The following is a 19,219-nucleotide window of genomic DNA, read 5'->3' on the forward strand; positions in this document are numbered from 1 at the left end:
TTCAAGAGCAATAATAAGAATTTGTTCTTCTATCACTTGCTTTCAGAAAGGGATTGAAAATGGGTTTGCAAGTATGAAATAACTGACTGCCAAACCTCTCTACAAAGGTAGGGTGAAAAAAGGAGAGCAGAGCAGAGGCAGTGACTTTTCTCATGTCACCTGGTGATTCTCCAGTAAAGGTTAGAACAGGAGGTGAGGAGCAGTGATTTTCTTTGGAGAATCCTTGGACACAACTCCTGTTTGGAGACAAACAAGGAGAGCTGGTCTTCCCAAAGGCTTGGGGGGAAAAAAGGTAATTCCTCGATTTCACCTGCTTTCTGATTTTTCACCAATTTCCCAACTGTGCAAGTGCATGCTGACATGCTGTGTGTGCCCTTGCTTATCCCCTCCTGCACTGACAGCCCAGTCTGTGCATGGGTTGAACAGCAAAGATGCCTTCTGAGAGGTTTATATATACAAGCACACACCCAGCTGCCAAGTGCTTGGACTTTGCTGTCAGACAATTGCCTTTATGTCATGGGGTTTTTCTGCTCATTGTATGCCTTCAGATGCATGTCGCTGTTTTCTACAGTTGGTTGCACTACACTAGGATTCTGTGTGGTCGCTTTTCCTGCTGTAGCACAGCGTGGTGAGAGCACCAGGAAACAATAACTTTTTTTTTCTGCCATGCAACAGGATCGGCTGCAGGGTGGTGATCCCCTGGTGGAGCAGATGCGGTCCAGAGCCAGTTGGGATTCATTGCAGAGGTATTTGGTGTCTGGCTGTGAGCAGGCAGCGGGGGCCTTAGCGCTCTCTGCTGGGACTGCCACAAGTCACAGTTCTTGTCGTCGTGCCTTGCGCGGACACCGCATTGCCCCACGGCACCGGACAGGCTGTGCAATGGGTTTTGATGCAACTCGAAGATAAGAGCGTAGATTTCACCCAAATTGAGAAAGATTCAGATTTTAATCTTTGCCCATCTGTCATTTACTGAGCATAATTAATTCTTGCTGTTTATGGAAGCAAACAATCCCTTTTTCCTTTCCCTCTTCCCCTCCTTATTTATCTAGCTGCTTTGCATGAAAGAAACGTTCCCAAAGCATTGTGCTAGCAAGCTGATTTGCATCCTCTTAAACACAGGCATTTGAAGGATTACATTTCCCGCTACAAAAGACAAGCATTGTAACAGAAAACCAAGATGTACATTGCAGCTTCAGGGTTTCATGTGAAGACAGTTACAGGAATTAAACAAAACAGGAAAATGACAAGCTGCTGAAAGGACTATGTTTTTTTATGAAACATTGGAGCTGGCTTCTGCCAGCACCTTGAGCACAGACTTCCCATTGACATAAAGTGCAATTGGCTGCAGAAAGTGTCTCTTAAACAAGAGATGGTAAAACCAAGTCAGCCACCAAAAAATCCTACAAAAGGCTAGTTCTACACACACAAAAAATATCTAATAGCTTGTTCAGTAAAACTTCACCAGTTAGCTGACTTCAGAGGTGCTCCAAAGAGCACTGGGCACAATCATTTGGAGAAGGAGGATGGCCACATCTCCTAGTTTCAGTAATCTATCCATAGAAACAACTGAAAACAAACAAACTGTACCATATCTGTTTCATACAAATTGATCCCTGAGGTAATGGGCACAGATACTCCATGACTAGTACTATTATCACTACACTAGAATGCCTGAAGAGAGATGGGCACACTGTTATAACTGGTTCAGCAATCATTCATCCTCTCTCCTTTGTTTTATTTCAGGAGTTCCTACGCACCAAATAGTTGCAGGATGGGAACACAGTCGGGAAAGCTGCCACCTTGGTGTGTTGTGATCTTACTCTTGCCTAAATTTCTGTTTGTGGCTCCTGTTAAACTTAACACCTCTGCTCTTCAATTAAATCAATGGCAAAAGGTGATTTATACAAACTGGAGGGAAAAATCAAAGTGTGTTGGGAATGCATTTAAGCTTGAAGGACCTTTAGGCAGGCCCCATGTGGTCAGTCATATTTTGTATTTGTATTGATATAATTTTTATTGTTCTTTCTTCTTGTTTCAGTGTTGGCAGACAAAGAGGTTCTTTGGACACTGGAACCTTGTGCTGTTCCTGACCCACATGGGCCATGGTGGATATACAGCTAGTTCAGCTTGCCACTGAGGACAATTTAATTTTGTGTATTGCTGTGAGTTTTTATTACATGTCCTATGCTCTAGTGCATCCTAAGTAAATAGATTATTCTTACTGAGTTATGCATTTAATAAACAGGTTAATTATAACACATCAAGCCCATTCTAATGCTGTTGTCTTCCCTTTAAAATCTAGCAGCCATCCCCTTCTGCAGCATCCATGTTTTCTATGTCAATTTTAATGCTATAGTAATTAAGTCACACTAAAATAACACAACTAATTGCTTTCGGTTCCTTTCTGAAACTCATCCTAATTTCCACTCTTTTCTGTGGCAGATTAAATAAACATGTTGTCTGCACAGCAGGGAAAAAAAAATACCATCTCTCAGTCCAGACTGCAATAAATACCAACTGCAATGCACAAGGCAGGACAAGATTAAAAACATGCTATCTCCTCCAGAGGCGGGATGACCCCTTACAGGTGCAACACAAAGGAACTATCTCGCTCCTGCAGGGATGACAGCGGGGGAAGAGCACATCTAAAGTTAAAATTCAACCGGTAACTTCTGTGATAGGGTTCTAATCTGTGTCTTCTTAGAGCTAGTTTTTTGCTCTGCAAATCCAGTGCCTGTAATTCCCACGGGCAGCAGAGGATGGTTCTGAGGGATTAAGGAATTGGCCCCAACGCTTCAGGGGGCTGCCAGGGTGTCCCCACCAACCTCCCCTATGTGGGGGACAAGGAGTGCTGAGACCCCACCGGTCTGAGGGCTGAGACGGAGCTGAAAGTTGAGTGGCTTTGAGGAATGAAGGCTGCAGAGCCTTCCCTGAGGTAATTTAATTTCTCCTGAACCCTGTTTATGTCTACAGGGATGGACAAAGATCTGAAGGGAGAAGAATGAGGGACTCGGTGTGCCATGGAGCTGGATTTCGGGATAAAACCAAAATCCTTGTCCGTGCTTTGCGTGAGGACTCGGCCCCGGGGCCGGCTGCCTGGGGGACAACGGGGAAGTGGGGCAAAAGGGGGCGGTTTTGGGGCGCTGAGGGGCGCGGGGCGCTGACAGGACCCGGCCCCAATGGCGGCGCCCCCCTCCCCTCCCCGCCCCCCCGGCCTTGTTTACCGGCCGCCGCCCGGCCCCGCCCCCTCGCCCCACGTGACCGCCCCTCCACGGCCCCGCCCCCAGAATCACGCGACCCCCCTCCGCCGAGCCGCATCGCTCCCGGATCCTTCCGCCGCGGGGACCTTTTCAGCTCTCTCTCCCTTCCCCTCCCCGCCGCACCCCGTGGGGGGAAACCCCTTTGAGGGCGAACACCCCGAGCGGGGCGGCGAGGGGCCGGCGGGGGATCCTGGAGAGGAGCAGCGGGGGCGGCGCGGGACTATTTCGCTCCGCGGAGGGATCCGAACCGCCAGCCGCTCGCTGACTGGTTGGGAGGGGGGGAGGGGGAGGCAGGGCCAAGATGGCGGCGCCCTGCGGGCCGGAGGAGGCCTGAGGGGGGGAGCGGCGGCGGGCGGCAGGGGCTGAGGTGAGCGCCCGGCCGCCTCCTGCCCCCGCGGCGGGGCGGCGGCGGCGGGGGGCACGGGCACGGAGGGCGGGGGAGCGAGGGGAGACTTAACGGGGCTTGGGGGGGGTGGGAGACGAGGGGAGGGAGGCTGGGCAGGGGGCGCGGTGTCCTCCCTGTCCCCCCCCAGTGCCCGCTGTCCCCCTGTCCGTCTGTCCCCGTCACGTCCCGCTGTCTCTTCCCGCCCTCACCCCCTCAGCCGTGGGCTCTGGGCGCTGAGGAGCGGGCTCCGGGCTCTCCCCCCTTCCCCCCCCCAGCCCTACTGAGGGGGCTGCGGGTGCTGAGGCGGCCCCGGGATGCCCCTGCCCGTGCTGGCAGCCCCCCGGGCCTCCCGCTGCCCGCCGGGGCTCCTCGTTTTTTTTTTTCTGGCTTGTTGCGGGCTCAGCGGGAAGCCGGGGGGTTGTTTACGTGTGCACGGAGACCTTTTGTCAGGGAGAAGTTGGAAGGGGGCAGCGGGGAAGTTTGCGCTCTGTGGCAGGCAGGCGGGCGGTCGGGGTGCTGCCTGTTAGTCCCTGCTTCTCTCTCTCTCTCCCCCCCCTCCTCCCTTTTCTTCTAATGAGGCTTTTACAAGGCAGTCAGCGAAAAACACATGCCTTAAAGGAGTATGTGATTCAAAACCCACAGACACGGGGATCAGCCTTTGTCTGCAGAACTGTTTTCCAGAGCTGCTTTTTGCACAGACCCTTCCAGGGGACGGTAACGCAGAAGGTTTTCGTTCTTTGTCTGCTCTGCTCGTGTAGCGTCCCAGTGCTGCCTTCCTGGCAAGTTGTTAGGAATCCATCATACCTGAAGCACTACTTAAGCGATCCCATCAGGTAGGGGACTCGTCAGACCCTCCTCAGTTTATGTGTATGAACAGCAGGGAACTGGCAACCGAATATTTGAAAACCCAGAGTCCTAATAATCAGTGCAGGCATCAGGAATACGTCTGTCCAGAGTTGATTTTACTTTGCTAAGCAGCAGTAAGGCACCAGATCTGCTTGCTTATCAGAATGAGCTAAGTTATGTTTAAGCTTATAACCGAGGATTTAAAATCCCTTACTCTGTTTAAACAAACAAAACAAAAAGCAGACAAACAACAAGAAAAACACCCCACCTCTTCTGTTTTTTAGTTACCAGCCTCATCACCAGAAGGTTAAATTGTATTTATGTGGGGTGATACCGACTTAGTCAGATGAAAATACAGTCAGAATATCTAATGTGTCATGAGATAGGCTTTAATTAAAATGATTTTATCTTTGGCTGTTTTTCAATCTCGGCTCCTTGACTCTGTTACCTGAGAGTTTACTCTTACGGTGACTAATAAAAAGCAGCCTTATTAAAAGGTTCTCAGGTGGGATGTACTGCCGGATTGCAGATGTGCTGGTGTTTGAAACAAACAAGTTACCTTCAGTAACTTTCTCATTTAATGCTGGCCCCACTTAGAGCTGGGTTGCTGGGACACTGACTTGTACCAACCCCTGATACTCTTACAGCTGTCTGATACCTTGTCACATCGGAAGCAAGCTGCTGATGTGATTATTGCATTCTTACAGAGACTGACTTTAATAGCCTGCAAGATGTAGTCACACACATACATAGCTCTTTGGAAAAGATATCTTCCATGATAAACGAGTCAAATAAATAGTCAATGCACTCTTCAGTGGTGGAAGCAAGGCAGAGATACCAGATTTCTATGGCATGTTGTAGCCAGGTATGTGTTTTTTTGCGAGAATATTGCAACTTAGGATGTTGGTATAGCATGTAGCTGCTGTGTTTTTACATAGTTGAATAGTTGTCCTGAAGACAAGTAATAATGCCTGCCTTGGTAGCATAGACATGTTTTTGGGTATCACATTAAGATACCGAGCAAACTTCTTAAATCAGTGAGCTGCCATCACTTCCCTGGGTATTACTCTTTTTTGGTTTTAATTTAAGAAAGTGACATCATTTGGTTCTGTGTTGTGTGTAATGCCTGCTGTAATTCTGGGGGTAGTTAAAATGCCTTGACTGAGTACACTTGTTAGTTTGCAGGGTTTCAAGGTTTATTGAATTGCAGCATAATGCTCGGAATTTGTTTAAAGGATTCTTTTGGTGGCAAAAAAAAAACCAAAAACAAACAAACAAAAAAAAAAAAAACAGTGCTGCAGAGATTTAGGAGCTTCAGCCATTGTGTTGCTGTGAAATCTAGAGCTCTCCATTCACCTGTTCATGGCTTTAAAAAGATTCCTTCATTCAATCTATTTTCCTCGTGTGCAGTTAATTAAATAGGCATTGGAAAAGAGTGCTTTCTCTTATTTATTTGCCATTAATATATATGGTTGGATATAAGGAACTGAAACAATTCCCTTTCAGGTTAGTAACTGACTTGTTAGCATGGCTTCTGCCAAAGGGTTAAGCGTTAAGCTCTGCTGTGTTTGGGCTTTTTTTCAGCATGCATTGCTTTTAAATAATCTTCCCTCTGACAGAAGTTTGATGGGTAGCAATTAGCGTAATGTATTGGCACAGCAGAGTTTCAAAAGAATCTTTAAAAATGCTGAATGTGATTCTCTCTTTTTATTTGAGGGTGTTGGGGTTTTTTTTGTGATCTTCCTGCTTCAGTTAAGCACCTGTAACAAAATACATGAGGGTGAATGTGCTAATGAATTATCTTATAAAATAATTACTGAGTTTAGGAGTGGGATCTTGTATCAGATCTTAAAATAACCAGCAAAATGCAGACTACTAGAAGAAGGCAGACACTCGGATTATTATAAATAAATTAAATGTATTGTATTGCCAGCTGTAATGATCCATCAGATCCGAGGCTTGAATTGATCAGGGCTGTTATTTTTAGGGGGTGAGCAGGGGTGTGATCAGCTGCTTACTGCCCTATTGCCACCATGGCTTTTCGTCCCTGCTGTCGGTTCTCACTCACTGCTTGTTTTCCGCAGGCACTGTCACTTCTGTGGCAGTAGCGTTTAGTTGTGAAGAAATTACAAAATCAGATATTTCTAGGAAACCTAAAACAGGCTCGAATTCTGGTGTGTCAGATGGGAGGGAGGGAGGCTTATCCTTTTATGACTGCAGAGCATTTCAAAGTTTTGAACGTGAGGGGCTGCTTTCTCATTGAATTTTGCTTTAAAAAAAAAAAAAATAATGGTCAGTGTAAAACACTTCTCTCCTCATTCACGGCCTCTGCCAAAGCAATACCTGTGGGCCTTGAATTGCCTGCAGGGGAAATCAGATGGAAAAAAATAAGTCTCGAGGTCTGGCTTCACTTCAGTGCTGACAGCAGTGGTCTTAAGTTGTTAAAATCCCCCTCTTCCCTCGTTGGTGGGGGTAAATAACCATTTCCTTGCACATCCCAAATTTAACATGTGGTTAACAAAGAGGGATGAAATAGCTGCTGGTGCTGACCCCATGCACGCTGCTCTCCCCCCACCAAATGTTTTTGGGGTTATACTGAGTGCTGAGGACGTTGTGGAGGAATAAGTGTGTGTGCTGAGTGTGCCCCCTCCTCCCCACCCCTCACCGAAGCATAACTGGCACTACCAGCTGCTTTTTCATTTGGCTTGAGATAAAAATACACTGAACTGAAGAACATCTCTTGACAGAAATACTTAGAGAAGTCATAATCTTTTGAAATACTCCGTTATCTCATGCTCAGTTTAGCCAGTTCCAATGAATATTTATGCAGTCTTCCCCTTTTTCTTGAGTTTGCAGCTTAACTATATTGTGTTGTCGTTAAATTAGCTTCTGAAAATCTGTTTTTAAAAAAACAACAAATTGGTTATTTGCTTCTTGGTTTCTCCTTCAATTCCTTTAAGCTGGTTCTGAAGTCTTTAAGTGATGGTACTTAAAGTTCGTACTTTAAATTTGTCTTTATAAAAGGCCTTGAGTATAGGAATGAGAAGCTTGCTATTGATGTTTGTGTCTTCCAGTGAGACCAAAATGTTGCATTTTAAAAGGTAATTAAATGTTTGTGTTTTTTTCAGTCTTTACTACTTAGTCCCTCGGATATTTCATATAAAACTAATAAAAATGTTAGCGAAGAGTCAGTGCCTCAAACTGCGTGGAAAAGTTACTTAACTTTGTTTTAATCCTGGCAGTTTAAAGCATGGCTGCATGGATGTGGAAATTCTTCTAATAGGGGAATGATTGCAAGAGCCTGGGATGGAAGAATTAGAGGTTCATTTTGTATACCGTGTGTTTGAGAAGAAAGACGTGGCCGTGATGTGATGCTATAAAGGTTTCAGGGTGATCCAGTTCACCACGGATGTTACAGCAATCCCAGATGCAAAATACCATGGCTTTCGGTGGTGATCTCACTGCTTTACAAGACAGTGGAAGTTCCCTGACTTGGCCTGTCCTGGGTTCCTTATCTACGGGATTTGAAAATCCCATCCCAAATTACTGATGGGATTATTCGTAAATCACAGGTACCACAGCTCCTGGGAATTGCGCTTCCATCTTCCGGAGCGTGGTGCTTTCATGTTTAAGTACAATGCCTGTTGCATGTAAACTACTTATTCAGCTGTCTTTGCCTAAAAATAAAAAAAAAAAAAAAAGAAAAAGAAAAGAAAACGTGTGACAGTTCAACACCATTGCTGGAATTCCCTGCTTTGTTCATTTGTGTTGGGCACCGTGGTCCCAGTACTAGGTTAGAGGAGCCAGGACTTCAAATCCGTTCCTCACAAATGACAATTTCAAAGGAGATCTTGGATCAAGAAAACTGATTTGCCTTTTAAAAATGTGACTGCTTGTGTGTAGAGGGGTGACAACATTGCACCGTTTTTATGTGATTTCAGCAGATAAACATTGCGTTAAATGAAATGACTCTGTAATACTGTCCCATGTTCTGACCTAGGTCAGAATACTTTTAATATTTTGAATGCTGCCTTCTGGAGTGGAGATTGCTTCACTCCACATGAAGCACATTGAGCACACAATCGACTGATAGACGAGTTCATTTAGATTACGCTGCATTTATTGGCACGAGGTCACTGGAGCTGCCAGGTTGAATTAGGGAGCTTGGGAAGCTCTTAGTTACCTCCACGTGGAGTTACCACGAACTAAGGTTGTGTTGTCAGCCTCGCTTTTATCTGATCGTGGTGTTCGTGTGGGCCATCAAGCCAATAGTGAGAAGTCTGGAATCCTTTGACCTGCTGAGCACTGAAACCTGAATTTTCCACATCTGACTGAAAGCATAGGAATAAAAATAAAAAATAAAAATAAGGAATAAAGGCGTTGGTTGTGGTGAGGAGTCCGTGATTCTGTGCGTGCAGTTGCTTTGGCAGTGGGGTGGGGGAACAAAGGCAATAGTGTTGACAAGGTCTTGATGGGGTAAAACAACAAAAACCAGAGACTGATGTTTGTGCTGCTTTAATTCTTAAAACAGGTTTTGCTTGCAGCTGATCTGGGGGTGTGGTCGTGTATCTCTTTTGTTAACAAGGCTTTAGACAATAATTCAGGTTGCTCGGTGAATCTCTTGCTTAACCATAGCTGAGGCTGTAACCTGATGGAAACTGAGGCACCTTTGTTAGCAAGCCCTGTCGGACTCAAAGGCAGAGTTCTCAGAAAAGAACAGATTCCTGGGAGGGAACCATATCCCCGTAGGGCTCTGCACTGGTGTTCTGGGGCTGTGTGTGTTCAGGGTATCTGAATACATCAGGAATTTAACAAATTTACTATTAGTGTGGTTCGTGCAAACTAACAAAGCCTTGACTCCTGAAAATGAGTAACAAAGGAGGAGGTTGACCCCTTAGGGTGCACGGATGAGTGACTTAAAACTTTTTGGAATGGATGGTTTTGCTCTTTGAACGTTGTTTCCCCTCTCAACAGCAAGCTCCTTGAGGAAGAAGTTGAAGCTTGGAAGTCTGCACAATATAGAGTCAAAAAAAATAACCCACAAAACCAGCAAATCCCACCCCGAATCTTTTTGGAAAGCAGACCGGAATCTGTTATGCATTTCAGTAAAAAGTGACTCTTCTCCCCACCCCCAAGTTTCCATTTTATTATCTTTAGTTGAAAGTCTTGCTTATAGTACCAGCCGGTTTTTAAATCTGCAGTTTTTAAGGTCTTGCCAGCACGGGATGCAAAAAGAGATGGCATTCAGCTCTTGCATTAGCAGACTGCTGGCTGCTGGGAGAGGAACAGAAATCTTACTTGGACTGCTCAGCTCTGATCGTCGAAAATCGAGGGTGTTTTTGTGTTCTGGCACTGCGATTACTGAAAGCCTTTAAGAAAGTTTGTTGCTATAGAAATGCCTGTGGTGTGTGTGGTGCTATGTTATCACCTTTGAATTTGCAATCAGTGCCAAATTAAGTAAGCTGATGGCTTGTGTCCCTAATAAAAGTGACCTTGGGCAGCTTTGCAACTAGGAAGTGATATGTTGCAAATGACGAAGTTTGCCGGTAGACGGGTTAACTCCTGCCATCCAGTAACTCTGTCAACCACGCGTTTTCAAGAAAATAATGCATATATAAGTAATTAGAGCATTATCTCCTAAAATAGAACACTGATATATGGTCCTTAGCTAATGTGTAACAGTGTTTTGACTGGAGACTTAGGCAGTTAGAGTAATTATTCTGGAGTCAGAAATTGGTGTGATAAGAGAAGACGTGTGCGTGTGTAAGATTTTACTTACCATAAATAAAACTCTTCAGCAGCTTCTTAAGGTTCACAGTGCAAAGCTATAATCCTGTTGTGAAGGCCATCTAGTTTGAGGCCATTGCACAGCCTAACCTATGGGCAATTGCAGGAAGGACAACTGTGCAACACTTCTTGGGGTTTTTCAAAGAGAGGGCTGACTTATACCTAGCTCTGCTGTTCCTGGTAAAGAATTTAGCATTGTCCTGAATATACGCAGTTTGGTAAGGAAGAGATAATTTGTACCTTTTGTTAATCTGTTCCTGCTTTTTGTCTTTATTAGTGATCATGAAAGGTGTGTGGTTGACAGCACTGCAGACAGAAGCTCAACGCATCCACAGAACAGGTGCAGTATATACAGTTGCAGTAAAAAAAAATCTTGCATGTAAACTTGGTCATGTGTCAGTCCATATAGGAAATGAAAAATATATGCTAGCTGGAAGGAGGGGAGAGAAGAAACCCTTGCTGACAAAATTGGTGTGATGTGAAGCCAGATTCTTTCTGCCACTTGGAAAGGTTCAGCGTAGGGTTCTTACGGGTGGATGATAACTTAGTCCATTTTGTGTTAGGTGTGATAACTATGTCCTTCCCTCACTGCTACATGGAAGGAAGCCACCTAAAAAGCCCCAGTTTAGATTTACTCTTCCTTAGTACTGTGAAGGTGACCAGAGCCATTTAATCTGCACAGTATTGTTTGTAGTAATCTATACAGCTTGTGCACTCTGGGGTTTTTAATATATAATGCACGGATTCTACATGTGAAAATGAGGTATGTTGTGCTGCGAAGCTTGTAATTTAGTATGCACGGATGGCCAAGCAACGGCAGCTGTAGTAACCCTAACTGAGTTTCTGAACAGCTGCAACCTGGCCATATTGCAAGTGTTAAAGCACAGATCTATTAGTATGCAATAATGGAAAGCCGAGGGCAGTGAATTTCTCATCTAGCCACAGGAGTGGAAAAGGATCTCGAGCTGCATATTTCTTCCAGAGTGTAGACTACTGTGCGGAGTGCTTGAAAGGCTGGTTGAGGAGGAATTGCTGTAAGAAAGTGATAATGGAGTGATTCCAGGGAGCTATTTGCATTTTATTCAAAACTTCAGTTTTAGTTGACTTACCTGGAGAGCAAATAAAAAAAAAAAAAAAAAAAAACCTCCTGAAACAGAACGGTTTGACAGTCCCCAGTCTGTGTACACTATCCAAGGTATTCCATATGATAGATTAATGTCTTAAAAACAAACAAACATTTTCTCTTACAGCTTTTATTGCAGGTGTGTAAGTTCTAGCAATCTTTTCAGTGTAAAACTGTTAAATGGGCAATACTGCAGAAAAGAAATAGAGAAACAAGAAATCTAAGATAGAAAGGGAAAAAGGAAAGCTCATTTATCTGTTTTCTTTTTGCTCCTAGTCTGGTAGAGGCACCAATGAGGAACTTCCTGAAATTTTAACCTCCACGTTCACGTTAGTACATGCATCATGGCACAACAAGGAAATGTTGGTGAGCTCCTCTCAATGCTGGATTCTCCAAGTCTGGGTGTCCTGGAAGACATAACAGCTGCGTTCAAAGATAATCTCATTTGTGGTATGTATCCTTAAAAGTTGTTGGAGGTAGGGATTTGCTTTTACACCAACAAAGGTAGAATAATGTGATGGTGTTCTCTATCAAATACACTCTTTTGCAAATGTGACTTGAAGGAAACTCTTAGTATTTGGGACTTAAATTGCTTGAAGGGTTGAAGGTTCTCTTCAGTCTGTTTTGCTTAATGGCATGTCTCTTGGAAGGTTTGTTAAATAATTGTTAAAATGCTGTTATAAAATGATTGTTTTTTTCTGGGGCATAACCTCAAGTTGTGGGCTGATGACGCTTTCTTTGTCAAGTGTAAAAAGAATTGGGTGTCATGCCCATTATGGGAACTAGTGGGATTTTGCTTGTTCAGAACAAACAAGTAAAAACCTGACCCTAAACAAAACTTCAGACGCAGACTTTATTTAAAAAATGCTCTCTGCTACTAAGGCATCTCTTATGTTGATGGTGCCTTTTCAGAGAACGAGAGCATTGTTAATCTCCTTATCCCTGAGGTTGTTCTTTATGCTGAAGGGAGAGAATATAAAATTGCTCCTGAACTCTTTGCCCCTGCTGGGTAAAACACTCTTGCAGTTAGCTTCATCTAGGTTTTTAAGGTTAGGCAGTGCCTCAGTAATTGTTCTTCATTTAAACAACAAAACAAATCAAAATACACTGGTTACTTTCCTACTGAACGCAATATAATTGCTTGAATGGTCATGAACTAGTGAACATAGCTGAGAGGTCTCATTTTCTGAAAGGTCTGAGACAGTAGGTACTAGTTTGTTATAAATTGTGCAATAGTTGTCACAAAGTTGGGCAACATTCCTGTAATAAATGCTTCATATCTTGTATATTGAGAATGTACTTTTTTTTTTGTCTTGTTGCAAACAAACTGATAGACCGTGGACCTATGCTTGTGAACAACCTGGTAGACTATTACTTGGAAACCAATTCTCAGCAGGCACTGCATATACTGTCCACACTACAAGAGCCTCATGACAAGGTAAAAAAAAAATAAACAAAAAACTACTGCTGTTAATTATGGCAAATTTTAGTTTGGTAATTAAAGAAGCATTTAAATAGTATCTGCTTGTATTCTGTTTTTACATTCTGATACGTAATTACCTTGTTGTAGACATGTAGTATCTCTTTATCAAAAGTAGGGTGTTTTTTTTCAATCTTTAAAATGTTCCATTTCATGGGTTGCTTAAACTGGCACGATTTACCAAAGAACCTCTAAAATTTGACTATTTTGAAGAATGTTTGTTCTTTGCATCAATGCTGCTGCTTGTTGAATGTTAGATTTATTAGCCTGAAACAATCGGAGTATTTTTTGGAGCAGGTAACCATCTTTAAATAGATTGAGAGAGTGGCACTAGAAATTTTTATTTTGGTTGACCAGATTTTTAGCATTTGGTTCCTGTATATTTGTAAAATGCCCTTAGTTTCTACAACTGACAATAGCAAACTGGTGAATATAGATTTATTTTTTTTTGAATATATATATTTAACTGATGTATATTCTTTTTCATCAAACAAAACTTCCCTTTTTCTACCACTCTAAAATCCTCTCTCAGCACCTTCTGGACAAAATTAATGAATATATGGGCAAAGCTGCTACCCGTTTACCCATTCTCTCTCTACTGGGACATGTGATAAGACGACAACCATCTTGGAAACATAAGCTTTCTCAAGCACCTCTCCTACTTTCTTTACTTAAATGTCTCAAGGTAAGAACTGTGTTACTGTTGTCTATTAAAACACTTGTACACTTGAAGTAAGCATACATACTTGTAATGAAAGGCATTTATTTTCTGTTTTGATGTCATTTAGTTACTCTGTGAGTAGAGAGAAAATACAGAGGCACACTGGAAAAATTGTAACTGAATACTCTGTGCTGCTCCTCTTATTACTGACAATCCTGTCTCTGACAGCATCTGGCACTATATAATTTTGAGTTAGGGTTATTTAAAGTTCACTACAACTTTTAAAAAGAAGTCAAAGACGAAGAGCCATTGGTGAAGCTGATGGTGATATACTCTGCTCCATCTGCAGTGCAGCTGAGCCATACAGCAGACTATTCCATGGTGAAATTCCCTTTGAATTAGTAGAATTTCCCATCTTAGCTGCAGACATGCTGGCGTGTAAAGAGGTGTCTATCTGGAGTATAAAGAGAATAGAGGAGGCAGAAGAAGAAAGATCCGTAACATTTACTATGTCCCATCAGCCTGGAAGGGCTCTTGGGATATACCAAGAACAGCTTAGCAGCATCTGGCCACAGGCTTACCTGTGCCATTCATGCCCCTCTCCTGGCAAAGCAGAGGAACTACTGAGGAAAACATACGTTGAATTGGGGAGGCAAGCAGGGACTGTACTGGGAAAGAGTTTAAACATAGCCTGTGTCATGTCCTAAAATTTGGTCTTTATTACTGTTTCATCTAGCTAAAGATTTTTGCTACCATACCCCTTTCTCTCAGTGTAAGCCAGGGGGTTCTGGTTGTTTGAGTTACTGCTTTATGAAATATTTAGCAGCTGGAGTCATCAACCAGGCATTGTTTACACTTGCATGCCATACAGCAATGGCTCCCTCAAGTCTCAGTGTTTTAACAGTACTAAGGGTTTTTTTTTGGTTCACATTTGAAGCCTCTGAAGCTGAGAAAAGCTAGCTTTTAATTTAGTGAAGATTTAAAACACCAAATTTATATAACTTGTCATGTTAATCATCCTGAAAACTTGATGTGGCAGGTAATTTGTTCGCAAGATGCACAAAGGTAAGTTTGCGTGAATACAGGTTTCATAGAAAAACTTCTGACCTTTGTGTTGGTAATTGACCAACATCCTTGAATATCCTGATCAGATTTGCAGTTTCGTATGCTCTGAACACCATGTGCTTGGCTCTGTGGAGTAGGAAATGCAGTACGTAAGATGCTTCACATACCAGTAATATTTTTTTTCCTACTTAATTGATGGAACTGTGGTGATGTTCCCTTTTTAAGTCAAGTCTTTTTTACAGAAAAGCAGGAGGCAAATGACAGGACAGGAGCAAGAATCTCAAATCTTTTTCTTAGATTTATTCTGGATGAAAGAGACAGTAACTTTGGTCCATTAAGATATGGTAGGTTTCAGACCAATTCAAAGTAGAGAACTTTTTCCATGATGATGATTCCAGTGCTTACTTCATCCTTGGAAAAATTAAGTTAAACTCTCTTAACTGACTAATGCAAGTTTTTTCCCTTCTTGCAGACTGACACAGATGTAGTAGTACTCACCACAGGTGTCCTAGTGCTAATAACCATGTTGCCAATGATTCCTCAGTCTGGCAAACAGTACCTTCATGATTTCTTTGGTATCTTTGGGCGTCTCTCAGCCTGGTGCTTGCAGAATCCAGGTGAGATTTCAACTTTGTTACGTGCAGTTATGGTGTAGCAGTATTCTTGAGACTCTTATGCAGCTGATGAGCACATTCTTTTGTGAGACTCTTAAAGGTCTGAGATTATTTAAATGCAGAAGATTGTGTATTAAGATTACAGACTATTCTGTTCTTTGATAATATTGGGCAGTGCTGCTTTGCTCAAAAGTTAGCAAACTCTTAGATTCTCTAGTGTGGTGCTGCTGTTATCTGAAGTTTTACGGGACAGAAATGCTACTTTGATGGCAGTGAAAAAGCAGAGATTGATGTTAATGGGTAGAAAAAGGAAAAACCGCTAACATTTGAAGCAGATATTTGGGAATTTGAGTTTCCCAGGTGTGAGTGGGGAGGGGGAAGAAGCAACATGTAAGAATTCCTTTCAATATACAATTATCAATGACAGTTACAATTATCATGAAAGTGTTGGCAAACCTAGTCTTCTCAGTCACAACACTGGTTTTGCTGAATTTTTTGTAAGCTATCTGAGATCCAACACTGTAGCTACTTATGTATGTCTTACGGATATATGAACAAATGTTGTGTTAAGCACATAAAGATACTATTTACAAAGCAATGTAACATTGCCCGTGACAACGGGCAAGGTTGGAATTTACAGAAAAGAAATACGGCTAGTAAGAGTCAAGTCTGTTGTGAACGTGTTTTCTGTGAAAGACAAACTTCTAGTTTTTACTTTTGAAGTGAAGCATGCCTTAATTTTCTTTAATCGTTCAGGCCATCATGCAAACTCCGTATTTAGAGTGTTTAGAGTGGCTTCAGGTTTTTTATTTGAGTAGAAAATACTGTGCTGTAAAGACTAATTCTAATGAGTATCCTGTCATTCTTAATGGTCCATATCTAATTTTTGGTTTTGCTGTGAGCTGATGAGAATGGGTTGTCTGTTCTCTAAGAAGACTTCGTGGCTTTTAGGGACTATTAGTGTTTCAGAAGACTTGTTCCATTTAGCATTTCAAATGTAAAAACAGTTTGCTTGCATTCTTAGAAATCTTGTTCTTCAGTGTAGTGAAAAAGATTCTAACTATTTTTTCCAGGTCACGTGGCAGAGATTTATCTTGTCCATCTTCATGCCAGTGTTTATGCTCTTTTTCATCGTCTTTACGGAATGTATCCTTGCAATTTTGTCTCCTTTCTGCGTTCTCACTACAGTATGAAGGAAAACTTGGAGACCTTTGAAGAGGTAGTGAAGGTAAAATGCTGCTCATCACTGTATTGTCTGAGACAAAAAATTCATAGCTGTGTAAAGGCAGTTGTGTGTTAAGTTATAACACAGACTTTGGTTTAACTGAGACCTGCTCAACTGTACAGACAGGCTATTAAAGGACTGAAATCTCATTTGGGAACAAGATCGTCTCTTGAGTCTGTGATGTTATGTGCTAACTTTAAACATCTGTTAAATGAAAATTCTGACCTATTGAGATCAGCAGGTTGCTCATCAGTTTTGTGTATTTTAGTGCAATCAGAAAAATGTAGTTTTTTTTTTTTTTCTCTTGCTCATCCAGCCAATGATGGAACATGTGCGAATTCATCCGGAATTAGTGACTGGATCTAAGGACCATGAACTGGACCCACGAAGGTATATACACATTCTCTCTGCTATTAAGGAAGTCTATAAGTGACCGGATTTTAGCTGAGTTATTTCAGAAGGCTTACAGTAAAAACTTTTCTATCAACAACAGCGTGTGCCAGTGGTGTTTCACCATCCATTTTCATAGGTACACCAGGTAAATGCATAGAATTTCTTCATCCAAGCTTACAGATGGATGAATAAGAATCATCTTTTGTGAAGGGCCATGAACAATGATGTTGGGGTTCTAAATTCATTTGGTATCTGAGATAGAATCTGTCTTTTACTTAAGTTTACTTTCTTAATTTTATGACGTAACAATGAAACGTTCTCATAAAATTCTAAAAAACTTTGCTTATAGTAAGTAAAGAGAAACTACTGGTGTTGACCTGCTTCATTGGCTTAAGGTTTGGGTCACGTCTTTGGTTTGTTGAAGTACTTGGTGGGATTTGTGTTGAAAACGACTTCAGTGTGTCTTGTTTTGGTACCTAGATATTGGTTCAGTTAACAGATCAATTCTTTTAACAGGTATGTTTTAACATCAGTTGTATTAGTTTTCTTTAGAAATAGGCTCATTTGCCTGCAGCAGCACCACTTGCTGCTTTTCTCTTGTCTCCACAGGCCCAGCCACTGAAGAGGAGAAATTGACTCTTGTTGCTGCACAGTAGTGCTCTTGCCCTGCTTTTCAGAGCCACTAGGAAAACACTACTAAATGGGAACCTATTGAATATCACAATGCTCAGTTTTGCAGGCTTCTCTCAGACAGGGAGAATGGGTACGGAGGGAGGGTGGCGCCACTAAGGAGTTCAATTGGCACAAAACTAACTGTTGAAGCCTTCTGATCTGGTATCATTCACATATCTTACATTCAGAAGTGACTCAGCCTTTAATAGACAGCCTTCTGTGTTTTCTCTTCTTTACAGTGAACTTCCATCCCCTGAAATATTGGACAGATCTAATATGGCTGCTAACTTTAGTGAGGAAAAAAAATCAGAATGAAGGAAGTAGTAATAATAAAGGACGTTCCCAAAGCTTAGGAGGAAAAACACAAACCTGAAACTGGCATTGCGGATGGTGATTGCTTAAATAATATAATTCCCTCATTGCTGGCATTTCTAAATTTTGACCAACATCTGAGTCTAGCTGAGCTGATTTCTACAGTTGCTGAAGCTCAGGATCAACCAAGTCTTCATATGCTATTCCTCCTTTCCAGAGTGCTCCATGGCAGACCTTTATGGATCTCTGTGTCAAAGCTGTTTGTCTCCTATTTGAGACCCCATTTTATAAGTCATCTGGTTGCAATTTCTGTATGCTGCCTTGTTCCAGTTCTGGCTGGGAGTATGCAGGGCTGTCTGGAACAAATGAGCCATCCTATAAGCCAATTCCTGATATCTCCAGGAACCCTTGTTTGTAACAATAATTGACTAACTTACTCTTTTGGATCCAAAAACTGTCTGCAGGTGGAAAAGACTAGAAACTCATGATGTTGTGATAGAATGTGCCAAAATCTCCCTGGACCCTGCAGAAGCCTCGTATGAAGATGGCTATTACTCTGCATCTCGGAAACCCTGTACAAACTTAAAACATCATCAAACTGACCCCAGTGCCAGCCATTACATTGACACACAGAGCAGCTATGGTAAGATCTGCCTGATGGCTAATGAATACCCATTTCCTGGAAGAAAATGGGCCTTAGAGCAAAGAGGCATCTTATTATCTCACTTGAAGTCCAGTTCTTGGGCACTGGAAAACAAACTTTCATTTAAAACACATATGTATATTTACATAGGCGTGCATGCTCTGATCATGCAGACATTCAGAATGTTGACAAAGTTGCCTTTTCAGTGCCTCTGCCTGCCCCTCAAAACAACCAAACCAAACAAAACCAAAAGCTGTAGTATGTAATATATGCAATAGATATCTTCTGGTGTTGGAGGAAAAGTTTCTTGTTTGCTCGCTATGGCTGTGTACGTTGTGTATGTTGAACAGACTTGAAATGTCTTGCTTAAAAGCCTTTACTACTAGCCAAAAGAATCATTGATTTACATTTGATATGTAGTATACTTCTAATTTATGTTTCTTAAACTTTCAGGGACTTCTACCCCATATTCCACTCCTCGGCTAACACTATCACAAATGCCAGGGCAGCTACCTCAGATTCTGAGCCCACAGTCAATACAGCTGTCAACTGAGCCACAGCAGGTAAAGCAGAAGGTTGTATGCAGCATGCATTTAATGCCTTGCACTTTGCTTGTAGTTTCCATTGACAAAACCCCAAAATCACATTTCGGAGAAGCACTGAATTCTTCAGAACTTAGTGTGTATTTCAGATTTATTCCCATCTGGTTTCCTATATCAGAGTGTAGATGTGCATGTTTGACAGTGCACACAT

The 19,219-nt window shown here is 42.3% G+C and overlaps 2 protein-coding genes across 16 annotated transcripts in view; both read left to right on the forward strand.

Moving 5' to 3' along the window:
* LOC309885565 (uncharacterized protein) overlaps positions 1 to 3,235 on the forward strand; it is a 37,068-nt gene extending 33,833 nt beyond the window's left edge. For 5 of the 9 annotated variants that reach the window (XR_014318815.1, XR_014318816.1, XR_014318817.1 and 2 more), the window contains exons 4-8: positions 676 to 746; positions 1,744 to 1,803; positions 2,039 to 2,162; positions 2,443 to 2,665; positions 2,974 to 3,235. Coding sequence is in view for 1 of the 9 variants with exons in the window: in XM_082775639.1 (XP_082631765.1) it covers positions 676 to 746; positions 1,744 to 1,803; positions 2,039 to 2,121 (214 nt within the window). In the remaining 8 variants the exon portion in view is untranslated. Of the gene's footprint in view, positions 1 to 107; positions 293 to 675; positions 747 to 1,743; positions 1,895 to 2,038; positions 2,250 to 2,442; positions 2,666 to 2,973 lie in introns of those variants that run through there. The other 4 variants (XR_014318821.1, XR_014318819.1, XR_014318822.1 and 1 more) reach the window with 4 other exon arrangements.
* A 319-nt stretch (positions 3,236 to 3,554) lies between these two features.
* TSC1 (TSC complex subunit 1) overlaps positions 3,555 to 19,219 on the forward strand; it is a 29,066-nt gene continuing 13,401 nt past the window's right edge. For 3 of the 7 annotated variants that reach the window (XM_082775428.1, XM_082775431.1, XM_082775432.1), the window contains exons 1-10: positions 3,555 to 3,627; positions 10,556 to 10,618; positions 11,678 to 11,851; positions 12,736 to 12,839; positions 13,414 to 13,566; positions 15,080 to 15,224; positions 16,295 to 16,449; positions 16,763 to 16,836; positions 18,288 to 18,466; positions 18,920 to 19,029. In XM_082775428.1, the coding sequence (XP_082631554.1) occupies positions 11,746 to 11,851; positions 12,736 to 12,839; positions 13,414 to 13,566; positions 15,080 to 15,224; positions 16,295 to 16,449; positions 16,763 to 16,836; positions 18,288 to 18,466; positions 18,920 to 19,029 (1,026 nt within the window). In that variant the 5' untranslated portion in view covers positions 3,555 to 3,627; positions 10,556 to 10,618; positions 11,678 to 11,745. Of the gene's footprint in view, positions 3,628 to 4,001; positions 4,479 to 6,265; positions 8,064 to 10,555; positions 10,619 to 11,677; positions 11,852 to 12,735; positions 12,840 to 13,413; positions 13,567 to 15,079; positions 15,225 to 16,294; positions 16,450 to 16,762; positions 16,837 to 17,456; positions 17,603 to 18,287; positions 18,467 to 18,919; positions 19,030 to 19,219 lie in introns of those variants that run through there. The other 4 variants (XM_082775430.1, XM_082775429.1, XM_082775433.1 and 1 more) reach the window with 4 other exon arrangements.

This window comes from Aythya marila (genome assembly GCF_965140915.1).
Source record: "Aythya marila genome assembly, chromosome: 19".
Classification (NCBI taxonomy): domain Eukaryota; kingdom Metazoa; phylum Chordata; class Aves; order Anseriformes; family Anatidae; genus Aythya; species Aythya marila.